General features: G+C 38.9%; 1 protein-coding gene across 1 annotated transcript in view; it reads left to right on the top strand.

Moving 5' to 3' along the window:
- Positions 1 to 25,624, top strand: part of Galnt3 (polypeptide N-acetylgalactosaminyltransferase 3) — a 35,834-nt gene extending 10,210 nt beyond the window's left edge. Inside the window, exons 2-11 of the mRNA XM_028879753.2 lie at positions 4,013 to 4,635; positions 8,561 to 8,733; positions 13,019 to 13,168; positions 15,170 to 15,404; positions 15,865 to 15,982; positions 17,446 to 17,646; positions 18,665 to 18,796; positions 18,964 to 19,065; positions 23,581 to 23,733; positions 24,537 to 25,624. Of these exons, the coding sequence (XP_028735586.1) occupies positions 4,121 to 4,635; positions 8,561 to 8,733; positions 13,019 to 13,168; positions 15,170 to 15,404; positions 15,865 to 15,982; positions 17,446 to 17,646; positions 18,665 to 18,796; positions 18,964 to 19,065; positions 23,581 to 23,733; positions 24,537 to 24,659 (1,902 nt within the window). The 5' untranslated portion in view covers positions 4,013 to 4,120 and the 3' untranslated portion in view covers positions 24,660 to 25,624. The remainder of the gene's footprint in view (positions 1 to 4,012; positions 4,636 to 8,560; positions 8,734 to 13,018; positions 13,169 to 15,169; positions 15,405 to 15,864; positions 15,983 to 17,445; positions 17,647 to 18,664; positions 18,797 to 18,963; positions 19,066 to 23,580; positions 23,734 to 24,536) is intronic.
- The last annotated feature ends 2,213 nt before the right edge of the window (positions 25,625 to 27,837 follow it).

Raw genomic sequence — 27,837 nt, 5'->3', positions numbered from 1 at the left:
CAGTCTCCAGCTACATTCCATAGGGTCAGTCCGCATTCTTTCCCCTAGGTGTTGTGAACTCCACCTATGAATGGGACCTTTGCACCTTTGAAAAAGCAGCCTGTGGTTGCTCTCTTTAGGCCTTTTGAGATGAGCATCCCGGTGTCAGTGGAGTTAATGGGATCCATCCTGTAGCAACTGAAGCAGAGAGGCAGCCAGCATTAGCCACCAAAGACAAAGTAGATAGACCTTCCACGATGGAAGGTAGGGGTCTCAAATCATCAGCAAGCCTTGCCTTCTGTGTCACTTCTGGTAGCTGAGATGTTCTTGGCAGATCCCCAGTGGTCACTATAATGAATGAAACCGATTAGCAACATTTAATTGTCAAGAACTAAGAGCTTTAGTCTCAACTATTTTCCAAACCCTATGTCAATTCACAGATCCAGAACCCTCCCCCAGCCGGGCCCCACAGCCATTTACTAGAGAGTATTCTTCGGAGAAAAGGAAGCATTCAGACTTCTGCATCAACTCCTAGAAACTGAAAATATCAAATTAGCAGCTTACCGGGGTCAGGTAGCAGATGGAATTGCGCTCACATTAGGCTTCACTTCTTCACGTGCTCCCTCCTCTGAGTGGGGGTAAGGGCAGGCAAGCCTTTAACACATGGCTCTTTGGGTGACACTTTCCCAAACCATAGCACTTTGTCCCTTCCAGCTCATATCTGTGACGTCTTGGGTGGACTTTCCTTAGTCCAAATGATAAGAACACAACAAACCTAATTGGCAGATGAGTTTGAACAGTCACCGGGTAGCAACTGCAGAATTTAGCCCTGCCCATTGTTAGTTGTAAAAGATGCCCTCCCCCCCACAAAGGAAATTCTTCCTATAGGTAGAAATTTGTGTTTTTCCACTGTGTTGAGAATGAGAGACAGTCAGAGGTGTAGATCTATTGGTTGAATGGAAATTACAATGGTTGTATGGCCAGGGCCTTGAAAGTCTTGAGCCTTGAAAACTAGTGATGCTGGAATTTGAGGATATGTGTGTAAGCCTTTCAGAAGGGGCAGACCCTGAAGAGGTTTATCTCATCTAAATATACCAAAGGATTGTGACTTCAAGAGAAAGCTTTTAATGATCAAATGGAGAAAGTAACACACCCCGTGGACCATGGATCTCAGCCAGAACCCTTCCCCAGCTACCCGAGTGCTTTTTCCATGGCGGCCCATAGTAGGCCTGGGGTGTCGAAGGGGAGGCCTGGCCAGATCTGCTGCTGTGTTCCTCACCTGCAGAGAACACCATCAACCCCAGAATAGCCCAAAGGATAGCCTTTACTGCTTCCCAGCTTGCTATTTGTGTGCTTTAATTATTAGCCTGCTCTGCAGGATTGGAGCCGAACCGCGTAAGTATTTCCTCTGTGCCAACTGGTGCAATGTTCAGTCCTGTTGGCAAAGGGCTTCAAGGACACTGACCATAACGGGGGCTTCCCTTCCTGGCTTCAGCGCTCTTAATGAACATACTTGTACCATTGCTCAGCTCCTTCCATGGCTTTCTCCAGTGGTCGCTGTAATACAGGAACAGCTTTCCTAGAGTTGACCTCTCCTATACTCCATCCTTTTTCCAGGACTTGACTTGGGCAGTAAGGCTGTGTGTGTGTCCTTCCAGCCTACGTCGCCGCTCCACAAACTCTTTCCCAGACTTACACCAAGGTCTGAAACAATTGGTCATTTGTAGAGGTAGCTATCCACCCTCTATCCCAGGCAGCCAGCCCAAAGTTATCTTGGCCTCAGCGACACATTGAAAAGTGAGCTTGACTTGAGAAGCCAGCACTGTTCCTGAGCGCCTACCCAGTACCGGGAACCTGTTCGTCTCTATGAATAGCCTCTTCCAGGACTCCCAAAGGCAAGTTCCTGGCAGGTCTCAGAACTGTCACCTGCCTCTGTCAGCTCTATCACTGTAGCCATCCAGCTCGTATTCCTCCCTTCAGTGCTCTTGAGTTAATTCTTTTGCTGGACTCTCAACATTCCTCTCTGCCCTCTAGAGCCCCTGTTAGGATTGCCTTTACTAGGGCTGATTTTTCTAATACATAAGATTGATTATGGTCCTGCCTTAAGGTCATCAGCCCCGAAAAATAAGGAGCAAAGGGTGTGTTCCAGATTCCCCGGATGTGCAGGCTGTTGGTGGGTGGGTTTCCACCTGGCCTCCCTGTGACATTTCCTGCCATTTCTGCTTCTGTACTTGGACCAGGCCATGGCCTTTTTTACCCCTAAGCCTTTAAATACGCCATCCTATCTCTCATCTCTGTCTTGGCAATCTGCCTAAAAGTTTCTTATCTTTCAAGAGTCTGTTCAGCCGCGTCAGTCGCTCCTGGGCTCTTTCCCCTATGACCTGTGCAAGCACCCTGCCTTCCCTGTCTCCTCATAGCACACGGGCTCCTGCTTTCTCTGTTGGTTTGCCTTGTGTCACCTCGACCCCTCAGCCTCTGTTCCCTGCGGGGGTGGGGGAGTTCTCTGGAATGCTGTGGCCAAACCTAGAACACTATTCGACAAGTAGGAAATTACACAACTACATGAAGTTTTTAAAGCAAGGTGAAAGCCTAGCAGGTTACTTTAGTCTCATGTGAAGCTCCTAAAGCTAGAAATGCCCAGACATACTGGAATCTCACTTTTATGGGCAACAGACATCATAATGGAGGCATCTCCTGGGGCCAAAGTTAACTTTGTGTTTCTTATTTTATTTTATTTAAATTTATTTTAAATCTCATAATAGCATTGGAACACATGCTGAGTAAAGTGTCCAGGTTAGTTTTCACTGTCACAAATGACATTGTCTTTAATTATTTTGTAGAATGGGGGACAACAGGCAATTTTCCTTTCCTCCCCACTGTTAATAATGGGAAATGGCATGGACTCATATTCTTAGCCCTTTTACGTTGTTACTATTTAATTTATTTATTTATTTTGGTTTCTCAGGACAGGACTTCTTTGTGTAGTCCTGGCTGTCCTGGAACTCGCTCTGTAGACCAGGCTGGCCTCGGAACTCACAGAGATTCCCCTGCCTCTATCTCCCGAGTGCTGGGATTGAAGGTGTCCGCCGCCGCCGCCGCCACCACCACCACCACCACCCAGTTTACATTGCGTATTTTAAAGGCTCGTGAAGAAAATCAACTTCCAGCCTGATCCAGTCATCCACTCACATGGGTTCACATTAGGACCTAACAAACACGGTGTTCTCTTCTCATGCTCAATTGCAAACAGCCCTTCATCAAGCCAACTTCTGCCCAGAGACACCCCCAGTAAAGCTAATGCAGTTTTCATTGTGCTGTTAGATTTTGTGTTTGTGCAAGTTATTGAAATGGCTGCTGAAGACAATGACTTAAATTGATTGTAGATTGTAAATTGCACTATAGTAAGACTTGCTCATCTTACTGTAGAGATTCTGTCATGATTCACAGTAATGTCATGTGAGCAAATCTGGATGAGAATGCCAGCTGACTTACTGGTAAAGCTTCTTGATCGGCTTGCTTAACTGGAGCGGTGCTTCTCCGATTAATGGCCAAGCTCATGGAAAGACGGTCACTGTTGAGGATATTTGGCAGGGCATGACAGCATATCTTTACTTCTCTGTGAATCTGCCCTGTTTTTAACCCACTGAACGAAGTCCTTTGACCCCTGGGTTATGATGTTCAGAGAATTCTTTTTTTTAATCTGAAAATATATCTGCCATGCAGTATTTTGTGTATATCGTATAGTAGTTATTGACAGAGTTAACAAAATGTGTGGTTTGGTTTGGTTTTATTCATTTTTTTTTTTCTGGCAAGAAAGTTTTATTCTTTCTTAAGCACAGTAGATCATAGTCAATTATCATAACTATTTTCTTCTTAAAGTATCATTTTCTTGAGGGTAAAATGTCTGTGTATTCTTTACTCCATAAGAGGACGTTGCAGCTCATGTTCAGTTAGTTGTTGGTTGAAGTGATGAGCTGTACCCTGACGGTCGGAAAGAATCACTACTAATACCATCTATCATCTCTGTTTGTAGGTATTACTATTTAAAGAAATCTTTTTACCAGCACATCTATGATAAAAAGTACGAGTAACAAAGGACACCGCAACCGCTCTCTGTCAAGTAACAAGCATTAATGCCAGAATGGCTCACCTAAAGCGACTGGTAAAATTGCACATTAAAAGATATTACCATAAAAAGTTCTGGAAGCTTGGCGCAATCATCTTTTTCTTTTTAGTAGTTTTGATTTTAATGCAAAGGGAAGTAAGTGTTCAGTATTCCAAGGAGGAATCCAAGATGGAGAGGAACTTGAAAAACAAGAACAAAATGTTTGACTTTATGCTCGAAGCTGTAAACAACATTAAAGACGCAATGCCAAAGATGCAAATCGGAGCGCCTGTCAAGCAGAGCGTCCCCGTCCCCGAGAGACCCTGTTTGCAGGGGTACTACACAGCGGCAGAGCTGAAGCCCGTTCTGGACCGCCCGCCTCAGGATTCCAATGCACCTGGTGCTTCTGGCAGGCCTTTCAAGATCAGCCACCTCAGCCCAGAGGAGCAGAAGGAGAAAGAGCGTGGGGAAGCAAAGCACTGTTTCAACGCCTTTGTGAGTGACAGGATTTCTTTACACCGTGATCTTGGACCTGACACCCGCCCGCCTGAGTATGTTGAAGAATATTCACTTACCGTTTGTCAGAAGGGTTTTCAAGGAAGAGGCGTTAACTCAGGCTCCTCTTTAGGCACCCTGAAGCAAAATATTACCAGCTACTGCCATTCATTCGATGTTTCCTTTGATCCTGTTTATAGTTATTGAGGCAGAGTATCCATAGCTCTTACTAGCTTGGCAATGGAGACATGAAATGTACCTTCTGAATTAGAAAACTGAATTCTAGATCTGATGGATACTCAGGGGGAAAAAAATCTCTTTTTTACCTCAAATGCTATAATTTACTCATTTATTTAGGAACATTTGGACAGTTTTTATAGAAAATGTAGGAGGTGAAGGGATTGTTTTCATTGCTCTGATTTGCTATGGAATAGAAATGTTTTTTAAACTGTGCCAAGAGTTTGAAGCTATTAGGTAGTTTATTGGTTTGTAAAATGTGTCACACACTTTGTGAGTACTGCCAAGATATGATGCTATCTCAGAATGCCCTGTGTTTTGTACAATTTCTTTTAAGAGTGGATATTGTTACAACTAACCTCCACTCACTCAGAAGCTCTGCTGATGGGTTTTCATGTCTGTAGAATTAGAGGCAAATATGCCTTATTAAGTAGTATCACGAACATACTTTTCTCAACTGTACAGAATCCTTCTCTGTGCCTTTAATTAGCCGTTTTGTTACCTGAAAGGTGACGTTCAAATCCTGTATGTGAATTAATTGCAAAAGGTGAGATGAATTCCTGCACTCTTGACCCATCCATGAATATTTGAGAACACAAGACAGGCAAACAGTAAGCAACCGGTGCCTACTGTATATTTTGTTTCCTGGTTCTAACAGATTACATTTGCCATTGAATATATATATATATATATATATTTCTGTAGATAGACTTATTCTTTTTCTCAGATTTTGCTAGATTTGGGATTGTGAACTCCTGCTCTGGCATCCCTGTTGAATGTTGAAGTTGCACAGGTAGATTGATGTACCTCTATTCTAATTCGTATGGCTCAAGGTTAAGCTGCCCATCACTTCAAAGTAAATGTGGGAAGAAACGGCTGCTCTATAAAATACCCTAGTGTTTCAGAGGATCCTCTCTCTTATCAGTCATTCAGATGCAATGTTACATTCTACTAATTCTGGGAGAATTCATGACTGAAAAGCAGTCCACCTAAAAACTTATTAAACATAATTTTTATTCATTGGGATGTCAGTTACTATCAGTTTAAGATGACCATTTTAATTCTAACATTAGCAAACTTCAATAATGTTCAGTAATTTAATTTCTGAAGAAGAGAAAATCAGCTGAGCACATTAACAGCCAATATTCGTTTGGAGTTGGAGATCTGCTTCTCAATTACTCTCTTGATAACAATTTGTGGGGGTGCTAAAGGCCAGTTGTTTCTTACTTTGAATATAACCAGTATCAACAGGAACCCCATTTTCTGAAGACCTTACTAGGGTTTTTTTTCCGAGGCTCATCAGTCATGTGGGTCTAGTGTCTCCTAAAGCTAGGTGATGACCTGATTTATAGTTTAAGCAATTTCTAAATGCTGAATTTCACAAACTGCCTTACAGTAAATATAGAGCCTATGTGGCAGGTTATTTGATTACACTATTTTAAATAACATGAAATGGTTTTTTAGCATAAATTTACTGTGTACATTATTTCAAATTGATTGCAGTTTATAAAGTCTTATTGAGAAATTTTGTCTCTTGCATCAATATTATAACCAACACTTTGCTGTGACCCTATTGCTATCATTTTTTTTTTTTTTACTAATTCTCATTAATGTTAGGCAAATAAACCCTACCTTACTTAAACAGGAGGAATGAATGCCTTGCACAATTAAATTGATACCATTTTACTAATGATACGTATGTGTGTTTGTGTGTGTGTGCAGTTTTGTCCATTGCATCTTTAATATTATATAATTCTTAATTGATATTGTATTAATTGACTACATAGCAAATAAAGGTAGGTGAAAATTCTTAATCCCAAAATTCTCTTCCCTCCATATACCAGGAGAAAATGCCATACCGTGTGGTTTTTCCAGAAGTCTTACTTAGAGTTTGTGTTGGCTTATAAACCATTATGTATTAAAATATGAACTTATATTTAGTAATTTATTTCTATGTCATTATGGTAAAGTGTATCTGTGTGTTTACATTTTATTTTTAGTCAGTTTATTCAAAATTCAATTTTCAAAAGGTACCTTGCTGTAATTCTGTGTGACGTTCTACCTCCAGCGGTATATTTTTATTGCTCCCCCTTTTGCTGTCAGCTTTACCGACATGTCCTGTTCACAGCTACCTCTGATCTAATTCCTTTTCTCTTCCATAAACGTTTCCCCCTACTGACCTGCTTTTGGGAAAGAATCTCAAACCCATTTCTACCAAGGTGTGGTTGTAAAGGCTTTTCATGAGAGAACTTGCTGAATCGTTTGTAGGCTCAGCTGCCACACTGGAGATGGCCCACTGGCCACTCAAAGCAACCGAAGTGTGTTGGGTCTTGTCTCTACAAGCGAATGATTTACTTCCTTACTTTTGAGTTTGAGCAGCAATCTTTGATTGTTTGTGTACTGTTTTTTATAGGGTGGGTGGGGGAATGATATGGTCTGCTGCCCAAAATGATAGTCATGAATGGCATTTAAATGACCTTATAGACTCTTCTGTCTTGCCAGATTATCTTGTGCACAGACCACACACAGTTAATTTCAGGCCCTGGGTCTAAGCCCTCACTCCTTCCTCACCTCAACTCCAAAGGCTGGTGCCTGTTCATCATGGCATCTCATCTCAAGGGCTGGAGGATGTACTGAGCCACCGTTACGTTGCTGTCGAATTAGTTTATAAATAATGTTTTCTTTGAGGAAGACAATGTTACAAAAGTGAATTTGATAACAATCTGTAATTAATGCTTCTAGGTAATTGATAGTAACACTAATTAATCAAACCAAGACCACTTTGGAGTCCTTTCCCTGTGTACATCAATAGAACCGATGGTTATATGCTCAAAACTTTTTTTTTTTTTTTTTTCTAAAGTCAAGGTCTCACTATGTAGCCTTGACTGGCCTGGAATTTGCTCCGTAGACCAGATTCGCCTCAAGATGACAAAGATTCACCTGCCTCTCTTCCAAGTGCTGGTATTCAAGTCATTTACCATCATGGCTGGCCCAGCACAAACCTTTTACCATGGATATATGGATCTTTAAATTTCTAAATATGTCATGTTAAAAGACAATTTGAAAATGATAAGTCTTAATCAAAGAGCAAAACACACGATCTGGGTAAATCCTTAATGCAGATGGTGCTAAGCATTTGATGATCATAAGAACCTAGGTTTTATGGTGCACTTCCATTCCAATTCAATTCCACATATAAAGTAAATTAATTAAGTTAACTTGGGAAATACTTAGGAAACACACATTCTGTGCTTACAGACACATCTAACATAACTTCTACCAAAGTGCCTGTTCAATGAATGAAGTTAGCTTAAATCAAATAAGAACAATGGGTGACTTGAGTAAGGAAAGACTATTTTGTTTTTTATTGAAGAATGGTTAGACATTTTGCTTTTTGCATGTTGCTTCCTTTACAGGTTGTATTTATTTCTGAAATCAGATAGTTAGGAAAACTTGACTCTGGTCATCTGTGTCCGTGAATGTGATTAGGATGAATGAGCTGCTTGCAGAACTTTGCTTTAACCTGGCTCTATCTGTATACCATGAAGATACTTTCATGTGCAATACACATGGCTGTTTATTTGGGTTTATTTATTTATTTATTTATTTATTTATGTGCGTTGCTGTCGTTTGGGGCGATAATGATTAAATGTTGACAGGTTAGCAGTGGGATAGAAATGGTGTGATGCTGATGAAGTCGATCAGTTAGAGTCATACTGGTTCTGCTTCTTTAACTTCCTCCAGATGCATTGAACAGAAATTTAAGCGCTGCCCTCCCCTGCCTACCACCAGTGTCATAATAGTCTTTCATAATGAAGCGTGGTCCACGCTGCTTAGAACTGTCCACAGTGTGCTGTATTCTTCACCTGCAATCCTGCTGAAGGAAATCATCTTGGTGGATGATGCTAGTGCAGACGGTAAGAAAGCATATGCTTACCAATAAATCCTTGTGATCATGTCCAACGTCGGCCTGGTTTTATATCCTACTCCCTGTGAGCCGTCTCAGAACCTGAAGGGGTTGGGTGTGAGGAGTGGTAAAGTCTGAATTCTAGGATGCCATATTTCAACATTTTGGATTGTAGGACTTTCTGAAATCCATTATTCAGAACTGTAGTTCTAGAGGGTGTGGCTTTTACTCTAGAGCATGGTGGCTAAGAGCAGAGATGTGGGCATGAAGAAAAGCTGTCTGGACTGGAACCTCAGCTGTGATCCTATCCAGCTGTGTGAATTTGTTAAGTTACTTACTCTTTGGCCTCAGTTTCTTTATTGATAAAATGGAGATAATATCATGCTGTATCAAATTTAAATGATGTTATTACCTTAAACCACTGAAAAGGAAAACTACAGTGAGTTTAATTAATGTGCTATTGATTATATAAAGCATCCCATTGCATGATTTAGAACTGGAGCGTAACTGGGTTTTTAAATATGAAGGAGTTCTTGTAAGTATTATAATTAATAGGTAATGTTCATAAGTACCTGATGCCACACTGTCATTCCATTCTGTTTTACCTGAGCGTTTTCCCCCATTGCAGTGCTGAGGATCTATTACAGGCCTCATGCATGGCAGGCATCTGCTATATCTGAAGTGTGACCTGGGCTTTTAAAAAAATAATTCAGTATTGTTTTCAAAATTAGCAATGTTTTTTAAATGTTTGTTTCTACTTAAAAATCATAAGTCAGATACTAAGTTAGATATTTTAATTTGGAATCATAAATCTACAAACATTCTGATTTCTAATTTATTTATTTATTTATTTATTTATTTATTTATTTATTTTTGGTTTTTCGAGACAGGGTTTCTCTGTGTAGCTTTGCACCTTTCCTGGAGCTCATTTGGTAGCCCAGGCTGGCCTCGAACTCATAGAGATCCGCCTGGCTCTGCCTCCCGAGTGCTGGGATTAAAGGCGTGCGCCACCAACGCCCGGCCTGATTTCTAATTTTTAAAAATTACAATTACTGTAAGTACAGAACAATTTATTTTAGTGATTACAAAATTTACTCCTGTACAAACACAGGTTTGGAGTTAGATTCCTCGTAAAATATGCCCTTACCAAATCCAAAATATTGTTATGTATACCATCATTTTATATTCATGAGAAAAGAAAAAGGCAGGTACTCATTAGTTTACATTACTTGTATCCTTAGCCCAAACATGGTAATAAGTGACCATAAAATAAAATATTAGCCTTATTACATCTATATACTCTATGTATTTTCATGGTTTCCAGTTAAACTTACTGTAAATAAAGTTAGGTTATGTTCTCAACAGAGAGAAATATTTGGGCGGAAGAACAACACTTCTTCGATTCCAGAGATTTTTGACATGAATGTGAGACCTAGTCTCCAAGTGAGGATGTTTTATAATTCATGCCTCATGCATTCAAGTTAGGTTCCATAACTTAGATGTGGTGTTGCATGCCTACAATGCCAGCTGATGTCTGGCACTACAGTAACCAAACAAATAGGAAAAAAGAAGAATGGACCAAGAGAAGGAAGAGGAAATGAAGTGCACACTATGGAGATCTTTGAATTTCTAATACCCTTTCCTATTACTTTACCACTTAATTGTAACTAACTGGTATTTTGCTGATAATCCGATTTTGTGGTTCTTCCTGTCTGGTTGGACAGCAGCCAGTGGGTTTTAAGTCATGCTTAATTAAGATCTACATCCCCTATAGGTTTACCTGAAGAAGAAGGAAAACAACAACAACAAAAAAAAAAAAAAAAACCACTAACATAGTCTTGGAAATGCTTTCCCCCCCTTTGATGTTTTGAATGTCTTTTCATAGATGATTTTTATTTTGCTTGATTGTCCCAAGTAGTGAGATGGTGGAGGCATGGCAAATTTACTTCTAGTAGGCATCAGTTGAAAAATGCATCTTTGCTTAAAATCTCAAACAACACTGAAGTAAAGGACATGAGAATGAAGACATACCCATTCATTGTCTTCCTGTTTCAACCATTTTGTTTTCTTTCCTAATCGCTTTCAAAATAAGCATAAGGCTTCCCTAATTACATTAGCGTCATACCAATTTAAAAGTTAATGTTCTCACATAACATCATGATTACCCCCTTTGTTTTATCTTCAAAAAAAAAAAAAAAAGTCTATTTGATGAGCCAGACACATTTTTCCCCATGGCTCCTTGTATCTTTTCCCCACAGCATCATCACATGTCATGTAACAGTGACTTCAGGAGCTTGAGTCACTCAGCTAGGTAAGGGTAGAGAAGGAGGACTCCTTAGCTAGAAGACCTGCTCACGTTTTATAATTGTCATAAGTACTTGGCAATGAATTTGAGCTGCTTTCCTAACAAAATTTATGCTTGAATGCTCGTGCAATTTGTCTCACTGAATTCATCTGAAACGTAGCCAGTGAGCACCCGGTGTGGCTGAAAGGAGACTGTGAAAAGCCGGGGGTGGTAGTGCATGCCTGGGATCCCAGCACTCAGACGCTGAGGCAGGAGGCTCGGGAGTTCAAGCTAGCCTAGGATGCACACCTGTCTTTAGAAAAGAAAACACACACATGCACACACACACACACACACACACACACACACACCCCTACCCCCACCCCACCCCCATACACCTGTGAAGTGAAAACCAGTCCCTGATAGCAGCTTGCTTGGGACATGTGGAGTGAAGATGAGGATAAGTTAGGTGCCAAAAAGGTCATTAAACCCTAGTGAAGGCAAAAACCAGAGAGAACATTTTTAGAGTGCTGCCACCTGGTAGGCCCTGTGCTCTCCGGTCCAGCATTGCCCCAGCTCATTCTCCCAGTACTCATCTGTGTCACTTACGATGTCATGTCCTCCCTATAGATAAGGGATCTAAAGTATAGAAAAGGGAAAACAACTTTTCTGAGGTCAAACAGTTATGACGAATGGTTCTATAATCTCGGAGCTCTGATTTGACGAAATTTTGTACTTCCCAAAAAGGAATATGGGTTGGATAAAATTTAGGCAGCAGATAAGAATTTGAACATATTCCAGATTTTTTTTTTTAATTTTCCCATTTTTTTGAGTGGGGGTGTTTTACCCGCATGTCTGTCTGTCTGTCTGTCTGTACATCATATGCATGCAGTGCAAGGAGGCCAGAAAAGAGTATCCAATCCCCCTGACAGTGAAGACATAGACAATTGTAACGCAGCATGTGGATGCCGGGAATTGAACTTGGGTCCTCTGTAAATTCCCCTTGTATCTGAGGCTGTGCTCTGGCCCTGACATGGTCGCTTAAATTGAACTATATATTCACAAGAATTCAAGAAATTAATGGCAAGTTAGATGCATTGGCATAAGCCTGTAATCCAAGTACTCTGCAAGCTGAGGCAGGAGGATCACACATTCCAGGCCAGCCATATCCGGCAAGACCACGCTTGAAAGAAACAAAGTAAAACACCCACCATGACAAAAAGAATCTAACGGTGATAGAGTGGACTGAAGATGCCTGACCATCTGAACAGTACCAGGTTGATTTAATTGTCTCAACCCTTGCTTCTCACCTAGCTCATCCAACCTCAGCTGTTTAGTATCCTAAAGTATGTATGTTACTATAGCTCTGTCTGTTTTTAACTGCCTGACTCACACGCCCCTTTTTAGTTCTGTATTTTATTGGAAAAGAATTCAAGAGACACCTAAGGTTTTCTGCTGACGGTAGAAATGTCCCCAACCTGCCACAACTCTGGGCATCCCCTGCTTACCTTTTTCTTGACATTTGATTAGTAAGCTATTTTGACCACTGCCTAACAAACAGCCAGTGAGCCGTATTAATTGCCTGGCATTTCTTGTCATAGTTCCCAAATTTTAGTACCAGTTTAAAAATTAATTGAATTTTATTTTTATTGAGATCTGTTTTTCTGACTCCTGCAGTCATGCAGCTCAGCTCTCTGTGAGCTTTCTAAACTCCTGGGGTCCACCCCATGTAGGCCTCTCACATGCCCCTAACATATTGCATGTATTTGTATGATGTGGACAGAAGTCCTGACATAAGGTATTACAGGAGTTACTTACAATTTGTATACACAGTCTCATTGTCCTCAAAGAGTTAAAGGTAATGTAATGTTACTTCTCCTGGCAGAATGAGCAAACGTTGACATGAATTTAGAAGGGTCAACAGCCTATGATTTCATTAGCTTTCAGAAGTTATATATAAAACTAAATTTTTTTTAAAAAATTAACTCTAATTTTTTTTTCTTCTTTACAGACTACTTACATGAAAAGCTAGAGGAATACATAAAACAATTTTCTATAGTGAAAATAGTGAGACAACGAGAAAGAAAAGGCCTCATCACTGCTCGGTTGCTAGGGGCAGCAGTAGCAACTGCAGAGACGCTCACGTTTCTAGATGCTCACTGTAAGTGTGTGTGTAGAGATGGCTTGTAACTTTCCCCCTCCTCCGCTTCATCTCAAAGTTAATTGTCTTTAGATGTCTAATTGCATTCTTCTGAAGGGCATGTTTAACCCATGGTAGCCATGGCAGGTCTGGCAGCCCTGGCCTCCTCAGTGTTTTCAGTTCCCAGCTTTCCCTGTGGGTGATTCTTGCTTAGGACCCCTCCCCTCCCCTAGATGTTCATTCTGTCATAAGACAAAGGAAGAGCAAAAGGAATCTTTCCTTGCAACTTTTCACTCCTACACTGTGAGACTACATTTTTATCTAAGTATGATAAGCACTATCATTAAGCTTTGTCTCAATACTGCCACTTTTAGCTGAGATAGATAGATAGATAGATAGATAGATAGATAGATAGATAGATAGATAGATAGATAGATATGGATATATCTATATAGATATATATATATAAATTTCCTGCTGAAGATCTGTTGGATCTATTCTGTCTAGTAATCGGTACCCTGCTATATTGTCCCATGAATATCGCAGTTTGGGCTAATTTTGTCACTCTTGGGCAGTTGTTGCTTTCTGTGCTTTCATGGTTCCCGTGGCACTGTTTTATAGTTTTAGAAAGTCCTGCGGAGTCACTGTTCATTGGATATGCTAGGCTTGAACAAATAGTGCTTGCTTTGTCCCTGGAGCTGTACGTTTGGGGAGCTTTCCTCTTTGTATGAATGCTTGATGTGAGCTGCCTCGCTCTTAGGTTACACTTCACCCAAAAGCTGGCTGAAACCTGCACTCGTTATCACAGAAAGGCTTTGGGCTTTGGGTTGTGTTGATAGCCACTGCATCATTTGACAGTCTCTTAACCTAGCATTTGAAAAATGAATAGAGGTCTGGAATGTTTTTCAAAGGATAATGTCACTCTCTAGTATTGCTTTTTCTGATCCAAAATGTAGTAAGGTCTTCCTCCATGCTAGACAATGATCCTTCCAGGCCATGACTGACGAATTTAACTTAATGAGACCCCCACCTGGGTGACATGGTGTGGCACGGCCCAAGACCATGGTTGTGACCTTCATGGGACTCTCTGCTCCTATCCCATCAGGACTATAGCAGCTTTAAATGATTTTTCTGTAGCCACTAAATTCAGAATATTCTAACTTGCTGACTTACTTTCTCCTAAGACCCAGGAATTAGAATTAAGCTTTCAATTACTGTACCTTAGTGGATGGAAGAGACACAAATTTAAATAAGTTAGAATAATTTTAGGGTTAAGTGGAAAGTTTAGCTTGATTCATAGCACATTTCTTTCTTTCTTTTTTTTTTTTTTTTTTTTTGGTTTTTTAAGACAGGATTTCTCTGTCATTTTGGTGCCTGTCCTGGATCTTGGCCTGTAGACCAGGCTGGCCTAGAACTCGCAGATGTCTGCCTAGCTCTGCGTCCCAAGTACTGAGATTAAAGGCCTGTGCCACCACCACCCGGCATATCATAGCCCATTCTTAAGGAAAAGGGCCCCCATAACAAGGATGGTAAATGCATTAGTGCCCATCTGCCATGCTAGGAGAAAAAAGTCATCTCTTAGAAGAATTTTCCTGATTTTACTTTTTCTTTTTCATCCTACTCTCATCACAAGAGCCCTTGAGAAGTCCCTCCTTGTAGAGGTCTGTTGTACAGCATGATGGCTGTAGGTAATAGTGTATTGTATACTTTCAATTGGCTAGAAGTAGATTTCATGTATCCCCCACATAAGGTGATGGATATCTTAATTAGCCTGAACATAGTAAAATTTCAACAGTATGTTTGTGTGTGTGTGTGTGTGTGTGTGTGTGTCAAAACATGTTGTATACTCTTAAATAAATCATTTTTGCCTATTATAATTAAGATGAAAGAAATCACCCATGTATGTATATTCAAAACACAGATAATCTTTTCTTTCTAATTTCCCTATAAACTTTCCTGTAATATCAAAGAAAACTCTTTCAATGTTTCCATTAAATTGACCATAGCTTCTGTTTGGGGCAGGTGAGTGCTTCTATGGTTGGTTGGAACCCCTGCTGGCCAGAATAGCTGAGAACCACACAGCAGTGGTGAGTCCAGATATTGCATCCATAGATCTGAATACATTTGAGTTCAACAAGCCTTCTCCATATGGAAGCAACCATAACCGTGGAAATTTTGACTGGAGCCTCTCCTTTGGCTGGGAATCACTTCCTGATCATGAGAAACAAAGAAGGAAAGATGAAACCTACCCAATTAAGTAAGATGCTTGCTTCCATATCTTACATTCACACCGTAAGCACCAAATGCTACATATGTATATTCATTTTCACAGTAGTTGCTTGTGTGATAATTCTTAATAACAGAAAAAAATGCATACCATTCTATATGTAGACTAGTAATGTACAAGGCTCTTTGCATGATACTATGAGCAGCCAGTAGGATTAGGTGAATTCTCATGTCTTTGTAAATCGTAGTTTAAAAATATTAAGGCAGGTTAAGGAGAGAAACAATAATATGGAAGATGATGTTTTTTAAAGTACTTATTTCTCCCAAAACCTTAACTTTGAAGAAGGAATTTTTAGTTCTTCTTTGTCTACATACAGATTTTAAATGTAACACAATATCTCTTTACCTGTAATGTCTAGTTGGTTCTTTCAGTTACCCCTTTCAGTGTGTGTGATTTCTATATCAAACTTTGGTGATGTCTTTCTTTTCAGGACCCCCACCTTTGCAGGAGGCCTTTTTTCTATATCTAAAGAATATTTTGAGCACATTGGAAGTTACGATGAAGAAATGGAAATCTGGGGAGGAGAAAATATAGAAATGTCATTCAGAGTAAGTTTATGGAGATTAAACGTAGCATGCATGTCAAACAGGGTGATGTATTGTGTTCTGATCAGCTCATACAGGCTGTTGCAGATGTATGCTGTCTTTATGTATTTAGGGCTTTCTATAATGTAATTGCTGGAAAATTGGCAATGAGGCTATTTCCATTTAAGTTGTAACTTGATATATTTATTCATGGTTGCCAATGTAACAAGAGGAATCAGTTAAACTCCTGTGTCCAGGCAATAACACCAATTAATGCACTTGTAGCTACTGAATTCCAGCCAAGATAAATATAATTAAACCTAGTGCTTCAGGAAATGAGTTGATTACCAAGGGAGTCAGTATGGAAAACATTTATTTATAACTGTAAAGGACACTAGACTTAACTCTTTGTAGCATATGAGCTGTTCCCCTTTTCATAATGCATGTTTTAAGTTAGTATAAACAAAACAGGCTTTTAGTAGTCATGACATGTACTTAATATATTCAACTTCATGACTTCATTTTTGTGGTAACCATGTCACTCACTTTTTGTCCTTTAGATTGGAATGTGGTGGGGAAAGACCTGGGAGTTAGGCTTATGTGTTGGCTCTGGCTCCATTGTATATGACAGTAGTGGCCTTGCCACATCTGAACTGCTGAAGGGCAGGGGTCTTTTAAAACTTAACTCTGTGTTTCCAGCCCTAGCACATGCTGAAGCTCAACGCAGTTTGTTGAACTGGACTTGTCACTGAGCCATCTGATTTGTTTAAATGAGGACAAGAGGAGGTTTTGGCCACTTGCCTCAGCATCCACTATTAAGCATGACTTTATTTTAGGTTTTTTGCTTACCTATCGTTAACGGCAGAACTAATCCTTAAGACATTTTATTTAGTACTACTGCAAACTTTTAGACACATTCCATGTAGATGTGGACTTTTTAATATGATGACCAACTCCTTTGTCAATATAATGGGTTATGTTTTGGCAATAATGGCTTTCTTGAATGGTTTTCTTTAATGCCAAATTGAATATCCAAGGAGTAAATAGAGTCTGGGTTCTTTTGTGCCCAGACAGCTACTTCATTTCTTAGGAGAAAAAAAAGTGTGTAGTTTCAGTAAGTGACCATGTGTTTAAGGGGGAAGTCAGCTACACCGGAGAGAGCCTTGTTTTTCTCTGCATATTAGAACACTTGCATAATTATTGGCCAAAAAGAAAACTTGGAATTAGTTTTTATGAAGGACTCAGAACTCAAGATCTTGTAAACCTACTTTCTGAAGATGTGCGTTTGTTCTCTGCATTTCTCATTTCATTTAATAAAGCCATTTTTTATATTTATAAGGCATCAATTGAACTAGCATAGAGACTGTTTATAACATGCTAATAACGTTCTACATTTTGTATGTATTGGTATCTTTAAGGTAAGCTTAAAGCAGCAGTTTTTTTCCCCCAAAATCCTGTGAATTTAAACAAATATCGTTAATTATCAGGTGTGGCAATGTGGTGGGCAGTTGGAGATTATGCCTTGCTCTGTTGTTGGACATGTTTTCCGCAGCAAAAGCCCTCATACCTTTCCAAAAGGCACGCAGGTGATTGCTCGCAACCAAGTTCGCCTTGCGGAAGTCTGGATGGATGAATACAAGGAAATATTTTACAGGAGAAACACAGATGCGGCAAAAATCGTTAAACAAGTAAGTGAGGGCTAAATTGTGAAAGGACGCTTAAACTAGTCCAAGTCCTCAGGCCTTTTTTTGCTTGAATCACTTCACACACACAAAAAAAAATCTAAAAAGTATTTTTGAAAGTAGGCTTTTAAATTTTAAGCCTTAAAATAAATAACTTGGGGCCATCAAGATGGTGTGGTGGGTAAAGGAGCCTGTCACCAAGCCTAATGACCTGAGTTCAATCCCCGGGACTCATACTTTGGAAGGAGAGAACTGATTTCTGTAACTTGTCCTTTGACTTCCCACATGTGTGTACTCAGACACACACACACACACACATACACACACACATAATAATAATAATAATAATAATAATAATAATGATGATGATAAAATAGTGAATGTATATATAACTTATCAATGATGCTAGTTTGCTCTCTTAAGAGAAAAAAATTAAGCAGCTTTATAAAATTCAGTCATTTTTAATTGTTTTCCTTGCCCTTTAGAAAAAAGGAAAATAAAATACAATTAACTCAAAATTGCCTTTTTCAACTCAAGTTCCAATTGGGAATTGTGTTAAGATTAAAACACTTAAATTAGAAAAGAAAACACCCAACTGTGCAGTTTAGGGGATGATTTTTTGCCATTTGACTACAAAAAGATAATGAGCTCATTGGGTCTTAGCACCCAATCTGAATGTGGTTCCTCTCCTCTCACTTTATAGTCATTTTAACGTGAAGAGTTGGGGTGAATTCCGAATGCTCCCCCAATCAGCCCCGTGTCCACAGCATTGTGGTCCACAAGGGTCTAGAGACCTTTGCCCTGTAGAAGGTCTGTCCATAAGTAAAGTGTATTACAGCACTCCAGTGTGACCAGGCGGGTGACACACTTGGTGCGTGAATGAATGGCCCATTTAAGGCCCACCTTGCATTCAGAACTTTGTCCAGTACATGTAGATGTAAATACAGAGAAGAGAGTACCATCTGAAGCCTCTATCAGTGCTGGTTTGACTAAGCACTCCTTTCATTCCCTCATCTATTTCTAGAAATCATTTGGTGATCTTTCAAAAAGATTTGAAATAAAGAAACGCCTTCAGTGTAAAAATTTTACATGGTACCTGAATACTGTTTACCCAGAAGTGTATGTACCAGACCTTAATCCTGTTATATCTGGATATGTGAGTATTTTTATGTTCTCCCTTTTCCTTGAGAGATTCCCTCCCATACCCTTTAATTTATTGCTTTCGGAGTTTTACATTATTAATGCCACCTCCCCAAAATTAATTGAAAACCAGAAACTGTGCAATTGATTTTTTTTATATATATACTTTCAATCTTTGACTAGATTAAGAGTGTTGGTCAACCTCAGTGTCTGGATGTTGGTGAAAATAACCAGGGAGGGAAACCGTTGATCCTGTACACGTGCCATGGACTCGGCGGAAACCAGGTGAGCACTGCCTGGGACGACTCTCCTTTGAGCACTTCCAGATGCGGTCAGGTACTGGGTGGTTTTCAGAAGTCACCGCTCAGCTCGATGCTAAGGTAAAGTGGTGTGCAGGTGTTTCTAAGCTGAACATGAGGTGGCAGAGTTGTTACTTTGGCGTCCACTTGGGCTCTGAAAGGAATCTGAAGTTACTCACTTGATCCATAGAAAGGAGAAGGATTAAAAAAAAAAAAAAAGGAATAATGCCATTTGATGGTATGTGTGTGTGTGTGTGTGTGTGTGTGTGTGTGTGTGTGTGTGTGTGTGATGTAGTTTTGACACTTGTGTGACTGTTGGTATGGCGGCTTTGTGAGCCGACAGGTGAAGACTGTATGAAATGTGGTATCAGATTACGTCCAGTGATAATGCTAACACAGCCGCATTGTAAGGTCGTTTGAGGGCAGAGACGCTGCCTCAGTTCCCTGCATCAAAACGCTGTGTTTTTCTTTTCTTCTTGTTTTGTTTTTCTTTGATTGCTGACCTCCTTGTTTCCACTCTGTTTTTCCAATTAAGAGCAAATGTGAAATGTTCCTACCTAGCTTACTAAAGTTGCAGAGAAAATATGAGTTTTCTGGCTTTTTGCTTATTTTGACCTTATCATGTGCAAGCTAACTCAGAGAAGGATTAGACTTTCTCCACGGTCAGTCCGCAAGTTCCCCGACTGACCCCTGGGTGGGCTTCATCTGTCTGCTCCTAGCTCCTTTAGGAACCTGTACTGTAAGCCCAGCATCTGCAGCCAGTAACATTAGGTCTGGAGTAAGGACTCCAGGGTGCTTGGTGGGTGTAATAAAACCACATCAGAATTAGGGGAGGTACCCGTGGATTTTCCTGAGAAAGATAACATTTTAGACTTTATATTGAGAGGTGAGAACAGCCTAGAGATGTGTTTAGTGGGAATGGTAAGGAAATGCAAAGACTGTGAGGAAAAATATACAAAGAAAACCATTTGGAACTTTTTCCTTTCTGGGAATTGCCTATATTTTGGAACAGGATTTACATAGCAGTACATGTTTGTACTACTTTGTACATACTTCGATAGGACTTTGAAAGTATCAGTGTTAGGAAAAAAGGATCAATGTTTCTCCTTGCCAATCTACTTCTATACATCTTCCTATTCATTAAACTCAGCTTAATTTAGTTTCAGTCTTTATTTGACTATATATAATCTTTTAATTTTTCCTTTTTTCTACATAAGAATAGTTATAGAAATAGTTACGTTATTTTGTAAATAACAATATGGTTATTTCCTCATTTGTAAATATGTTAGCAATGATTGTTAATACTTAGACATTTCTCTCAAGCTCTCTCCAGAATTATATTTATCTTAAAATATATGATTACTGCTATTTTTGTAATAATTTACTACAGGTACTATCTTAAAAATATAGTGTATGTGTTATTTTGTATGCTTTTCTATTGTCTTTTCCAAGTTAATATTTTTACAGAGAATTATAAAATAAAATTTAAATTATCGATAGAATAGACTGTCTTTAAGAGATTTGGGGAGAAATTCAGTTATTAAAAATATTTGCTTAAATACATGATATAACTTGTACTGTTGCAAGAGCTGACGGTCACTGACCCTTATGAAGTCTATGTCACAGAAGCATTTTTTTTCCATGAGAAGTGAAAATATAATTTGAGGTGCTAAAAGAGATAGAGCAGATTGAGATAATGTGAGTGATGGATTCACAGGCTGGACTTGGAGTTAGAGAAGATCTTTCTGGGACAGTCATCTTAGATGAAGCCAAGCATTGGGCAAGAAGAACATCCTGAGGGAAGTCTGGGTGAGAGCAGCCGAGTAGAGGAGGTTCAGAGAACACAGAAGGCCAGCACGGCCAGCGCAGAGTGGTCTAGGCAAGGAGCGAAGGAAATGAGGTCAGAGATTTTGATAAGGAACCTGCTTGTATAGAGCTCTGCAGACCTATTAAGGAAGATGGATTCAATTCTGAATTCAACAGAAGCTATCAAGAGGTTTTTTGAACAGGAGAATAATCTTGTCTGGTTTGTATTTTAAGACGACTCTGGCTTCTGTCATCTGAACACGATCACTTATTATATCTTTTACTTGTTAGTTTTTTATTTTTGAGAGTTAATATACTTTTAACATTTTCCCCTTCCCTTTCTACCCTCCTATATACCCCTGCCCACTCTCCTTCAAATTCGTGTCCTCTTTTTTTCACTAATTGTTATTGCATGCATATACGTATGTACGTATATATTCCTAAATATAACTTGTTTAGTCTGTACAATGTTACTTATGTGGATGTTTGGCACTGGACAACCAATTGGTGTGCTGTTCCCTGGGAAGGACCACTTCTCCTGCTCCCAGCTTCCTCAGTTGCCTATAGTTCTTTGTGTAGGCTTAAGGCTTTAATGGGCTTTTCCCTGGGTACTTTGGCCTATCCATTGGTGTCATCCATGTTCAGCTCACTTTCAGGCAGTCCTGTTCTTTTTAATCAATTATTTCCCCCAGCTACTGTTCAAATTTTAGTTCCTTGAGAACTCAATTCAGATGTCTCATTTAATTTGAGCATTTTCTCTCGTTTTAATAATTTAATGGTGTTTTATGACATATAATCCTTTTGTAACCATATTTCTGAATGCAAAGCAAAGTAACTATTTTTTTAATGTGGCTGGATTGGAGAATGTTCTGGTCCAATGCAGTTATGTCATTACAGCCTTATGATGGCTAATATTTCATGCACATTCTCCTCTCGTGCACGTGTGCAGGTTCTGAGTGACGTGTTTCTCCCATCATTTCAGCTAATTAGTTATTTACTTTGTGTTGGTACCAAAGTATTTTCAGCTCTTTTTCTTTCCTTCATCTTACTGACTCTGTGATAACCCTGATTCAAAATACCAGCTAGCCTTTTTTATCATCTTTGAGTTCTTAAGGTTTATCTTAGTTTAAATTCTTAGTTAGGGATAACTAGAATGTTGTTTCTTTCTCCTTCTTAAAATACTTTTTACACTGCTTTCACCTGAATGGTTGGTTACAAAATCAATTCATATTTTCCATGCAGGAGAAGAAAAATTAAGCATGAGACTGAGACAAGGAGCTTAGGGTGGAGGCTCTGAATTCTGTTAATGTCTGTGCAATGTTTACTTTAGCACAGTGCCTACCTAGCACATAATAAGGGCTCAATAAATATTAGTGCTAACAGGCATTATTGCAGTATTGAAAACCAATTATGATAACTCATTTTATCCTTAGACTGCCAACATTATTACATATTTGAGTTATAATGCATGTTATTATATAGCTGGGACAATAGTTCAGTCAGTAAAGTACCTGTCACGACAGTGAATATTATTTGTTGATACAGTGCTTAGCTTTGGCTCACAGAGAATCCAACCAGCTACACACACAGTTCTAGCAGTATAGGATATGCTGTCTCTGGTGTCCTATGGAAGCCTTGAAAGTTATTGTTTTCCACCAAGTTAAAAAAAAAAAAACTGGAGAGATAAAGAGGTAAAACAATGTTTGATCTAGTTCTTAAAGAATGAAAAGGAGTTAGCCAAGCAGGAAAGGGTCACAGGATTTCCAGGGAACAGCCTGGCCATAGAGCGAACTCTTAGGTTATTCTTTAGTGGTAGATGTAAACAAAATGAGCGTGCTCTACTACAGCTAGGCAGTGGCTGCAGTAGGAGTGAGTCCTGAACATTGCATGCATCAGATAGGGGGACAGCCTTGAGCAACAGAGGGGATGTTTGTTAAGCAAACTTGTCAGCATATCAAACCTAAGCTTATAGGGCTCCCAAGCAGCTGACAGGATTGATGCATCATAGGGTAAGAGGTTGGCATTACAGTATAAACTAAGGGGGAATCTGAGTCAGAGAAGTGGGGATGGAGGAGAAAGCGTGAATGAAATACCACCAGAGAGGAAAATTCAGCGCAACTAAGAGACTCATTCATTGGATATGGAGAGATACATTAGTAAAGAGCTACCATGTACCAAGTGCTGACCAGGCGCTGGTCTTTGCTGCAAGTGCTCTACACCTGTCAACCCATTCAGTTAGTGATTTGAGTAACCCCGTGGGCAGGGACCACTACTACTCATCTCACAGGGGCAGAAACAGGCTCTGAAAGTCCATTATGTTTGTAGACTAGTGAAACGGACTTAGTTGAGATGAATGAGAGAAGGATTATTACAGGGGAGAGAGAAGAAGCCAGTTAACTGTTTACTAGAACTTTGCAGGCTGCTTTCTGCAGTACACTTGTGCTGGCCTCCATTCTACCTCGTTATTTCCAACTTCTAGTTTGGAAAGGATGGAGCACCATATTTAGGAAATAATCCCTGCTGGTAGTGGACAAAAGCATAACGACCCTGCTTACATTTCTGATATTTTTATTGTGTTTGTTGAAGAACTCCTGAGTTTACTATTTAGTGGGTAGCTGGTTGGTTTTCATCTTGTCTTATTTTGCAACTGGGCACATGGGTGCCTTTGTCAATCATGACACTCTCCTTCCCACAGTACTTTGAGTATTCTGCTCAGCGTGAAATCCGGCACAACATCCAGAAGGAGTTATGTCTTCATGCTACTCAGGGTGTCGTCCAGCTGAAGGCCTGTGTCTATAAAGGTCACAGGACAATCGCCCCCGGAGAACAGATATGGGAGATTCAGAAGGTGACTGGCTGCAGCTAATTCATCTGTTCTCTTTGAATAGCTCTAATTGCTTTACTGTGCTGTATATCGAGATTTCTTCACTTTCAATAACTCCATTATTATTATGTGTCTGCCTATGTGATAAGAGAATATACCTAGGGATTAAGTACCCATGGGAACAACTAATCATAAAGTTGAAGCCTGGCTTATGCAGGTGAAAAACCTCTATAAATTATTAATTAGTACCTTATTCTTGACTTTTTAAGAGTTTTTTTTTTATAATAGATATTTAAAACCATGTTTATTCTTTAAAGGGGAAAAAAGAGTGTTTTTCACATAAAAATGCTAATTATGTCTTCCTTCATTTTAGTACATTTTAAATTAATCTAGAATCAAAAGAACATATGGCAGATTGCCTGTTCTTAAAAATGTTTAAGATTTAGCTTGATCATAGTAACTTTTATCTAAAACTAGTTTTGTTTAATCATGAGACTGGCTTTTTTGATTTTAAAGTTGATCATTTGAAGACCAGTGGAATGCTTCTTGTTTGAAAATGTGTTTCAGAGTTTGCTCTCTATTTCCCTCTTCATTTTTGAAATGTCTTGCATTGACTAGATAGCAGTAAAGTGAATTATATCACTATAAACAAAATCATCAATTTTTTTATTGAGCTTTAGTTGACCTTAGATTTAAAGTTAAGAATCAGATACATTTGTTATGCAAATCTTCCTTTACCTTTAGAGAAACCATAAAGTCATTTTTATATTTATCTTTTAACTGTGAATCTTGAAACTTAATGTATGTTGTGTTTTCTTTTTTCCTAGGATCAACTTCTATATAATCCATTATTTAAAATGTGCCTTTCAGCAAGTGGAGAGCATCCACACCTAGTGCCATGTGACCCATCAGACGTACTCCAAAAATGGATTTTTAGCCAAAACAATTAAGTGTTCCTTAAAGTTAAGGAGTTGAAAAGGACATACTCTTCCTCATAAAACTGTGACTAGGCATACACTGTAGTTGTTGAAAATTATGCAAAAGCAGCTAATTGTAACTTATTCCAAGTGCATTTTCCTTATTTATGTCTTAAGATGTCTATGTAGTACTGCTGCAGAAATCCTGGGGGTTTCTGTCTGGAAACAGAGCAACTAGAAATACCAAAGACTATTCTGAAATGTCCAGATGTAGAAGAGAGATGTTTACAGTATGAAGAAAATAATTTTCCTAGTAAAGTGATGTGTGTTTGTACACTTGGGGACATGCATAGCTACATCCACACATTCACAGCTTAAAATGTTTCCCCGAATTTTAGGGGGAATAGAAAAAGATTTGATACTGTATTTTTATAACTATATAGAAATGGATCAATGAAGGTCAGCCATTGGCCTTTCTGTACACACCAGGAAATTTTTATAGATCTAGAATTTATTGTTTTAAAATCCAGGTAAACTTTTTTTGTCTTCTGTTTACTTGTCTGTTGAATATTTCCTTGAACATGAAGTTGAATAAGGAGAGGACTATTTTTAACATTGAAATTTTTGGAAAATTTACAGATCTTTTTTAATCCGAAGCCCACTCCTCCTGATGCACAGGTGTCTTCCCCAAACGGCTTTTCTGAAGTGGCTACATTGTGTGTTTTCCCAGAGCACTTTAAAAAAAAAAAGACAAAAAACTTTATAAATTATTAGCTATGGCTGCAAGGGTTCTTTTTTCCTTTCTAGTACTCTTATTTTCTTAGCAAAATTCACTAATCTTGAATATTTATAATACTGAATTTCAATATACTTGACTCAATTCTAAATGTCGTTATTGATTCATTATATAGAATGTCTTTACATGGATTTTTCTCATAAAAAAATAGCCTTACTTTTATCTATGTGGAAAACACAATAAAAAAGAACCCTGAACACTATTGCAAACTTTTGTTTCAATTTTGTCCAGTTTGGGGTAAAATCTGTAATTGATCATGGGTAGAGGAAGCATCTGGTTTTTGTACTAGGTTTTAGTTGTTTGCTGTTTGTGGAACCCCAGATTCTTGGAAGGAAAATGCAAACTGTGACAGTGGTATGAAAAGAGGAACGAGGGTGATGGTAATTACATGAATTCCTGATAATTTTCTTTAATAATCTCATAAAATTATGTTTTGAAGTCACTGTTTCCTCTTTGGCCATCTTATAGAGAGAGGTCTTGTATTATTTCAGAAGCAAAATAGAATTTGCTTTAACTTTTAAAACCAGTAAGGTCTTGGTTGTACAAAAGAAAATATTTCCTAGTATTAGAGCTTTAAATAATAAAGCATCAATTAAATTTTAAAAAGTTGAATTAAAAATTTCACATTTTCTAAGCAGTTACTTTGCAGAGTTTTCAGTTTAAGGAACATCTATCATGTTTCTAACTTTATATTAAAGTTACAGAGGGTGTAAGACTTTGCATTCAACTGTCTCTTTTAGGGTAGAGAGAAAGATACACAGTTTTGAAACAGTATGCCACTATGTTACGTTGTATTACTGAGATGACTTCCTACCTTTTAATTTTGGCAGTCCATTAGTAATAAATGTTTCTCTATTATTATAGCTACTAATGGCATGTAAGCATACTGTGTTTTGCCACTTAGATGTGCAATTTCTGTTCCTTGGTTTGTTTCACTAGACTTAAATAATCTTGAACAAAACCTGCTCTCAACATTTATTTTACCTCTAAGAGCAATACAAAACAGAGCAATTTTTCAATGATATTTTATAAATGAACTTGAGTAAAACATGTTTTTAAAAAATTAAACCAATATGCAGACCCTCACAAAGAGCCATATGTTGGTACCTTGTGGTCCAAGTAACGTCTCTTAAATTGGGTTGATTATGTTGTATCCATGTTAAATATATCCACCAGAATGGTCTTACCTGATACAACCACTTCAGGCTATTACTCAAGTGTCATATCAGCAATTTGATTGGGGAATGGCCCTTTGTGGGGAGATTCCCTCTTAAACTACCTTGAGTTCTGGAACAGTGTTAACAGTAAATCATAGAGTCTGGCTGTCATCCACTTGCATGATTGGCCTGCACTCAAGTGTAAAATTATGGAACTCTTGCTCAATTTGAAGCTGACAGGGCAAATGGTCTGGTTTCTGCTGAAGACCTGGCATGCTGCCTTCATTCCAGAGGACCATTCCAGAGGCCATCAGAACTGAGTCCAGTACCTTGCACTGCTCAAGGTCAATTCCATGATCAGGTGCAGTTGAGAAGTGCCTACCTACTTAGTTAGCCATGGGAGAAAATAATGCACCAAAACTGCTGGTTATGATGAATTTTACATCACTGTATTACCGGAGAATGCACATAGATATTCATCAAAACATATATGAAGGGCTAGGGATGTAGCTCAGTTGGAAGCATGCTTACCTAGCATGCTCTGTATTCAATCCCAGCACCACATTGAAAACAGGAATGGTAGCACCTGCCTATAATCCCAGCACTTTGGAGATAGAAGCAGGAGGATCAGAAGTTTCAAGTCAACCTCAGCTACATAGAGAATTTAAGGACAGGGTATGCCAAGGGACAGACCTTGCTCAATAAAACAAAATAGACACCAATGGAAAAAAAAGTCATTATTTCTGGGAAAACAAGTTTGAATTCTTAGAAGAAATTTAGTTTTGTTGGCTTTAAAGTGAGTTGTGAGTCTACGATTCATTTTAATGACAACAGAAATAAATACGTTAAGACACTGTGGTTGTAGTGTAGCTTGTGAAAAGATACTCAGAGCTCTTGGAAACTTAATCATACTCTGATCAATGCCTTGGCCCTACCGCAGCATGTGTGTAAGGAGATTGGTATGAAGAAAATAAAAGGTGTATGTATATGCGTGCATGTTTCCAATTAAAATGCTTCATATATTTTTAAATGAATTTATATATTAACTACTTTAATTTTCTACTGTCGGCACAGTTGCCCTGAGGCCGTGATTCCCCTTCTCTCTCACACAGAGTACTGGGGTTTGGGTTGGAAGCCCCCAAGTGTCATCACGGACCTGTACCATTATTAGAAGGTAGTTTGAACTGTTGAGAGGTGTGGTGTAATGAGAGGAGGTGATGTTACTAGGAATGTGTGTGCCCTTGGAAGGAGTGTTGGT

The sequence above is a fragment of the Peromyscus leucopus genome, chromosome 4 (genome assembly GCF_004664715.2).
Source record: "Peromyscus leucopus breed LL Stock chromosome 4, UCI_PerLeu_2.1, whole genome shotgun sequence".
NCBI lineage: Eukaryota > Metazoa > Chordata > Mammalia > Rodentia > Cricetidae > Peromyscus > Peromyscus leucopus.
The sequence above is the reverse complement of the archived record's forward strand: the minus strand, read 5'-3'. Positions and strand labels throughout refer to the sequence as shown.